The following is a 7504-nucleotide window of genomic DNA, read 5'->3' as shown; positions in this document are numbered from 1 at the left end:
CGAACGCCAACAATACAGTCCTAAGCATGTTTACTCAGAATTCCCACTGTGTTTGAAACAGGTTACTTTCCAGTATTTATATTTCCAGTCTAAGAAGCTGAAAACAGAACTTCCCAGAAGAGAAGGAAAACACACAGAACTTGCAAATTGTTGTTATGAAGCCATGTCAGCTACTTTGGTACAAGATGAAGGTTGTGCCACAGCTCCTGAAGGGCAGCACCCTATGCTAGACAAACTCACATTTGCAGCTGTATAAGAGAACTAGGGTTGTTCTCAAAAGCCACTAGAGTCTGCCTAAGCAGTTATCAGCCAGCTACCCACTCCACTTTTCTAACATTTCTATCCCTCCTATCAAGAAACTGTGGGCAGCACACATGGCTCTTCTACCCAACTCAATTTTTTACTCACAACCCCTCTTATTGTATCATACTTTTTAATTCCATCTTTCTGCAAGGAACTCACAACCACCCAGTAAGGTAGAAAGACAATTACTGGCTGAAGGTCTCCTGGTAGACTTCAGAACTGAGCTGGGATTTGATCCTGGTCAAAGTCCGATACTCTAACCACCATAGCACACACCCTCTAGAAGTTCCTACTGTGATTGTTTTCTTTTATCTAGAAGCTTAATTACAATCAGAATCCTGATTGGGACCATTCAGCATATTTACAAAGCCTACCATCTCAGGTATGACAGAACTTTCTAAGTAAGATAAAGGTTCAGTCAGCTATTGTTATAGTGGCCCTTTCCAAATCATAGATATGCATTAACAAATCTTCTGTCTCCCATTACCTCTTCCAGGTAGCTTGTTCATCTGTTACATAGTTGAGTTTACTGACCTTGCTGAATCAGACATCAGGAAGAACCAACACAACTCAACTTTCAGGAGTCTGCAACTAGAGATATCCTCAATAGTTTCCCATAGTTTCACTCCCTGCTCAGTATAAAGCTAAACTGGCGCACACACACACAATTATACTACTTCTTACACTTCTGTCAAAACAAGGATTTATAAGGATTGGTCATGCAAGTCTTGGTGCATCTTGGGCTGCTGGTATAAGATTATAAGGTTTATTTTAAATAGTACATTCTAGTTAACTGCAAAAGTATAGCAGAATTGCAAAAATGGGCAAGGAAAGGAAAACATTACAAAGTTTTACTACTAAAAAGAAAATATCTTCTCCCTGAAAACTGTGGTTCAAGCACAACTACTATATAAGAGAAGCATCACTCATGATCTGAAGCATAAGTTCTATAAATCTACATCAAAGTCTTTCATAGATAAAAATAAGGAAGTTTTCTTCCAACCCACAAAGTATTCCTTTACAGGTTTTTTCTTCCTTCCCACAAACATTTTACTGGAATGTTTCTCCTAGTTTCCAAGTTTCCTTGGGTCTAAACCAAATGGAATTATTGTAAATTACTAGTTTGTTTATTCTAGCAGGGATACCCCTCTTCACAGTAGTATAAGGATGAACCAGGTTCAGCAGAGTGTAGCCAATGGGGGAGGGGGGTAGGTAAGAAGAGACAGTGAAAAACAAGCACTCAGTCTTATCACCTCTCAGTCTTTCCATTGCCCCTAAAAACAGAGCTCTTCCCAGCAGGGGAATTATTCCTCATGCTGCTAAAACAAGAAAGAAAAAAAAATCATCAAGCACCTTTCTGCAAAATTCTTACTGCTGTAGTTTTAAGAGGATTTAGTACAGCTTTTTTTAAAAAAAGCATTCTGAACACACGTGGCTCTAACACAATTAGCTACATTGACTGTTCGGTCTCCAAAACAGCACAGAAAAATTCCTATTAAGGGCATCACCCTCTGTGTTAAACATTTTTTATGTTATGCATTTTCATTTTAAAACTAGAAGACCATAACCATTTACACTATCTGTGAACTTTAGACATTTCAAAAACAAAGTAAAACTCTGCCTAAACTACCAACATCCATAGCCCCAAATGCAGGGATTTTTTGGCAATTACTAGTCTTAACCCCCCTTCCCCCCACCCCAAACACAGCCAGTAAAGGTATACTGATTTAACCACTCTGGTGAGCTTGCATATATCATATCATATGCAGTAGCATAACAATCCAAATTAAATAAGACTAATGTATACTTTTCTGTACTGAAAATTTTTTGTATGCATGCAAAACTAATGCTGTTGATCATTGATGACCATGTTCTTAACAGCTATGCAGCAAAGAGGAATTATTATACTCTACTCTACAATGATACCCTAAGCATGTCTTCTCCCAAGTCACTCTCTAATTTCAATTAGACTTACTTGAAGACGAGCTTTTTAAGACTTTTATTACTTATTTTTCTGAAATGTTTATACTATCAAATACCAGGGTTAGTGCTTCTTGATTTGTATTTGATTGTGTACATAGGGCCTGAGTCTGCAAGAGCAGGTATGAAACTGTCACTGAATGGTGACAATCAAATCATTTAAATCTGGCATGCTTTTCATAATAGTGGACAAAACATTCCACAAGACATATTCCAAAGATTTCAACAGCCACCTTAGTCACAGAAAGTAAACATAAGTGGCTTTGTCAACAAGCAGAGATCATGGTAAACACAGAACGTATTGCAAATTGACATTAAGTCTTTAATGAAATACCTGCAATTTTTAACATTGTCACATTTACAAATCTCACATGAATAAAGGGTTCAGTTTCATGCAGACAATTCAATAAAAATCGAGATCCGCACATAGTAAAGTGTTCTGTCAACTTCTGTCTCTGATGACTCATTTAGAGATGGTTTATTGAGGTTTAAGAAGTTATCCACATTTCTATAAATATAGGCAAGTGACTTTCAATGTCACCAATGCAGGTACATATAACCAACATACAAAAGCTCCATTGGAAGCTACTTCAATTCTTTCAAAAAGGACCAGGATTTCATTTTTATTTTAAAAAGCTGTCACTTTCAGTATTGGAACACACTAAAGTGCATTTTTGGTTACCTTCCAAGCGGTTTCTGGCTATAAAATTTGATTTTTTTTATACAAGTGTCAATAAGTTGTTTTTACTAACATTCAGAATGAGAGTTATTTTCTCTATACCTGGCAAGTAGGCAAGAGAACACACTAACTTTGTTGTGCCACAAGGAGAAGACTTGTTGTTTCTTTTAAGCTGCTCTTTCATTTTACAGTGGAATTATTCCAAGAACATTTCACAGCACCAATAGAGTAACACAGGCTTTACTTTAGCCCTTTAACCTGCTACCCAAGTTACCTAAATTATTCTTTTTTTTACAAAAACGGTACCAGTAAGAAAAAGCCTCTCTATCCATCATATGCTGTCCCACCCAGTTAACACTGTTTCCATGACTGTAAACAAGGAAAGCTTAAAGCACAATTATGGCAGACACAGGCCATCTTTAAATTCTTGTTTTTCCACAGTGTCAAAATGTTTCAAGTGTATAAAGCTTCAGTACATTCCTAGGAGTACTGCAAGAAGAAAAGACCTGGCAGTACATCTTTTTAACAGCACTGGGCAGTTTGAACATGTTTGTTCTACTGAATTTAACTTAAATTTACATTTTGCTTTGATCAAATTTTATTGCCATCAATTTCATTTAAAGGTAATATTGCACCATAAGAATCCTGAAATCTAAGTCCCTTGCAGTAGTAGTTAACTTTAGTCTCTAATTGTTCAGGGTTTTCTTGGAGAGCAAATTTTATTGGACATGCCTCCCTAGGACAAACAAGTATGGTCCAAACCTGATTAAGCACTGTATAATGATACACAGCTATTTCTAAAATAAACCCTACACACCAAGACATGCTACATTATCAGGAAACTCATCCATGCTCTTACATATTCCATACTTTTTCCTCCATCAAGCTTCAGATACATGACTACCATGACTATCTGAGCTCAAGGTGATATTTTAGAGAACCAGTTTAAAGCATAACCATACAGCCAACCTTTCATTTAAAAGCCCTCCACATTCACAGCCTCTTTAAATAATGGTTTACTAGCTCCATATATGTTAAAGGATACTATTTTTAAAGCTGTATATCTTCATCTAAACAATCCACTTATACAAGCAGTAGCTGAAAAACACTGAATGCCTTAAACGCACTTCGCTTGCAAAGGCACTCCCAAACATATGACTACACCACCAAGCAGAACACTCTTCATTGTTTTATTTGGCCGTTTAGATATCCAGGTCACATTTACCCACCCATCTGTTTCCTGATCGTTTTGTACTATGTAACAAGGGAGTTAAAAAACCACACAAACACACAGAAGTAGTGCCAAAGAACTTGTGGGGAAACCATGTAAAGGGTCTGTGTCTGCAGAGCTTCCCACCAGGATGAGTGTTTGTTAATCAGGCTGCACAGGATCCAAACGAGCAGGCCAGGTGCTGGAAACTGTTTCAGTCAGATGACAGAAGGTGCTACCCTCACAGCCAGGCAGCTCATCTCTTCTTCTTCTGCTGTCTCAGCATTTTCCTTCGCTTGATGATCATGTCGTGCAGTTTCTCCAGTCCCTCCTTGAGCCCATCCCCGATGATAGCGCAGGTGGGCTGCAGGTGCCAGGGAGTGGAGGAGCTTAGCTCGCCGGTGGCCAGCATCTTCTCCATCTCCGAGAGCGACAGCGAGTGTCTCAAGTCCTGCTTGTTGGCCACGATGAGCACAGGCACCCCCTGGTTCTCCGAGATCCGCGTGATTTTGTGCAGTTCCGTTTTGGCCTCCTCCATCCTCTCCACATCCACGGAGTCCACCACGAAGACGATGCCGTCGGTGCAACGGGTGTAGGACTTCCAGAGGGGCCGCAGCTTCTCCTGGCCGCCAACGTCCCAGAAGTGGAAGGTGACGGTCTTGTGGTTGCCCAGCGTCACCTTGATCTTCTCCGTGTTGAAGCCTTTGGTGGGGACCGTGTTGACGAACTCGTTGAACTGCAGCCGGTAGAGCACGGTGGTCTTGCCGGCGCAGTCCAGCCCCAGGATCACGATATGGAAGCACTGGAAAGGGGGCAGGCTCGACAGGATCGGCGTCTGCTCCGACAGCCCATTCCCCATCGCAGGGGAGGGGCCGAGGCGAGCGGGGGCACCGGTCACCCGCCGCCGCCTCTCCTGCCGGTCTCAGGCTCCTGGTCGCGGTCCCTTCCTGACAAGGAGACAAGCGAGGAGTCAGCGCCGGACGAGCGGGAGGGAGGGCAGCAGCAGCAGGGCGTGGGCGGCGAGCAAGCCCAGCCAAGAAGCGCCCACCGCCCGCAAGGCGCAGCAGCGTTTCTGCTTTCCGCCCTCCCCAGACACAGCGATGCAGCAGCAAAGAAGCGCCAGCGCCTCTGGCCAAGCCGCACCTCCTCCCTCTCCACCTAACCCCGCACTCCTCCCGCCCCTGAGCTGCAAAGGGTGTCTGTCGTTGGACAGCAAGAGCTGCGGCGGGAATGCTGAGAGAGAGGCGGGGCCAGAGGAGCCCTCCCTGTCACCTCAGTGGTTCCTACAGCCTGTCGCTCAAGAAGATCCTTTTCGCTCCCATTGGACGGGGCAAACTGCGGAAAGGCGGGAGGAATCGAACTTTGGTCAAGCCACGCCTCCTCCCTCTCCACCTAACCGCGCGCTTCTCCCGCCCCCCTGCTGCAAAGGGCGCCTGTCGTTGGACGGCATGAGCTGCGGCGGGAGGGGTGAGAAAGAGAGGCGGGGCCACAGGAACCCTCCCTGTCACCTCATTGGCTCCTACCGCCTGTCGCTCGAGCCGCTCCTTTTCGCTCCCATTGGACAGGGCGAAGCTGCGGGGAGGCGGGAGGAAGCGAGCTTCGGCCAACCAGGTTGTGTCCCGCCTCCCCGGCTGAAACCGCCGTTGAGAGCTGAACCTACTCAGCCTCCTTGAGCCGGTAAAGGTAAAAGGAGCTCCTCCCATTTACGGAAAGGGAGGGGGACGAAGTTCCTGCCCCAATCCCGACAGGACACGTGACGTGCCTCCAACCACCACTGAAGGTCGCCCAGCGCCCCCTGGAATTGGGGGGCGCGAAGCTGAAGGCTCCCCTCAGCCCCGTCACGGCGCACTCTCCCCCTCGTCCACCTCCACCTGCAGCCAGGTTGAGACCCCCCCAACCGTCACCCTCGCCCCCCCCGGACGTCACCAACCGTCACCCTCCTTCCCCTCAGGCCTGGAAGGCGGAGAGAGACTCACCACCTTCGCACGACTCTGGGCGGGGAAGACCGAGCCGGGTCAGCGATAGCGCATCTTGCGCCTTCTTCAACACGGGTGTCATCATCATCATCACAACCGAAAAAGCATCCCCATTGGCCCGCCCGCAGGCGCGCGCGCGCACTCAGTCATCTCCTAGCAACAGCATTCAAATGACGCGCGCCCCCCGCCCCCTTCCTGAAGAGATACGTTGTGGCACCGCCCCCTCCCAACGGCTCACGCCAGTCCTCGGACGCGGTGACGCGTGGCTACCCGAGCGAAGCCACGCCTCCTCAGGAGTCCCATGCGCTGGCCGCGTGTCTCGCGTTCGGAGCGCTGCGCCCCGCCCCGGCCTTCCCAGTCCTGAGTCACGCGAGCCGTCAGGCCGTTGGCAGCGCCTCCTTCCCCGCGCCGCTTTAGGGGAGCGCGACGCTTGCAGTAGCGAAGCCAGAGTTCGTGCCAAGCGCAGAGTTCCTGCAGTGTGAAGTTCGGGTTGTTTGCCCCAATGCGCGTGGCTTGACATTCACTGACACTGAAACGCACCTGCCATTTTGCTGCCCATTCTGCCAGTCTGGAGAGATCCTTCTGGAGCTCCTCACAATCACTTCTGGTCTTCACCACTCGGAAAAGTTTGGTGTCATCTGCAAACTTAGCCACCTCACTGCTCAACCCTGTCTCCAGGTCATTTATGAAGAGGTTGAAGAGCACCAGTCCCAGGACAGATCCTTGGGGCACACCGCTTTTCACCTCTCTCCATTGTGAAAATTGCCCATTGACACCAACACTGTTTCCTGGTCTTCAACCAGGTCTCAATCCAGGAGAGGACCTGCCCTCTAATTCCCTGACTGTGGAGTTTTCTCAGCAGCCTTTGGTGAGGGACCGGGTCGGAACGCCTTCTGAAAGTCCAGATATATAATGTCCACGGGTTCTCCCACATCCACATGCCTGTTGACCTTTTCAAAGAATTCTAAAAGGTTCGTGAGGCAAGACTTACCCTTACAGAAGCCATGCTGATTCTCCCTCAGCAAGGCCTGTTCGTCTGTGTGTTTTGAGATTCTACCTTTGATGAGGCATTCCACCATCTTACCTGGTATAGATGTTAGGCTGACCAGCCTATATGACTGGCCGGTTCTCAAATATTTAGCACCAGGACCCACTTTTTAGAATGAGAATCTGTCAGGACCCACTAGAAGTGATGTCATGATCGGAAGTAACATCATCAAGCAGGAAGAGTTTTAACAATCCTAGGCAGCAATCCTACCCATAGTTACCTAGGAGTAAGTTCCATTTGCTATCATTGTTGAAAGCATATACATACGATATGAGTATCCTGTTAAAAGTACAGATTGGTAACATTTC

At 46.5% G+C, this 7504-nt stretch overlaps 1 protein-coding gene across 1 annotated transcript; it reads right to left on the bottom strand.

Moving 5' to 3' along the window:
- Nucleotides 1-2582: 2582 nt before the first annotated feature.
- Nucleotides 2583-6274, bottom strand: ARL4A (ADP ribosylation factor like GTPase 4A). The gene is made up of 2 exons (XM_066629050.1): nucleotides 6149-6274; nucleotides 2583-5119 (listed from the first exon to the last, which is right to left on the bottom strand). The coding sequence occupies exon 2, from the start codon at nucleotides 5029-5031 to the stop codon at nucleotides 4429-4431; it is 603 nt and encodes a 200-aa protein (XP_066485147.1). The 5' UTR covers nucleotides 5032-5119; nucleotides 6149-6274; the 3' UTR covers nucleotides 2583-4428.
- Between the last annotated feature and the right edge of the window lie 1230 nt (nucleotides 6275-7504).

This window comes from Tiliqua scincoides, chromosome 5 (assembly GCF_035046505.1).
Source record: "Tiliqua scincoides isolate rTilSci1 chromosome 5, rTilSci1.hap2, whole genome shotgun sequence".
Lineage (NCBI taxonomy): Eukaryota > Metazoa > Chordata > Lepidosauria > Squamata > Scincidae > Tiliqua > Tiliqua scincoides.
The sequence above is the reverse complement of the archived record's forward strand: the minus strand, read 5'-3'. Positions and strand labels throughout refer to the sequence as shown.

Excerpts from the sequence above, each read along its gene's own strand:
- ARL4A (XM_066629050.1), bottom strand. The coding sequence starts at position 5,031 with ATGGGGAATGGGCTGTCGGAGCAGACGCCGATCCTGTCGAGCCTGCCC.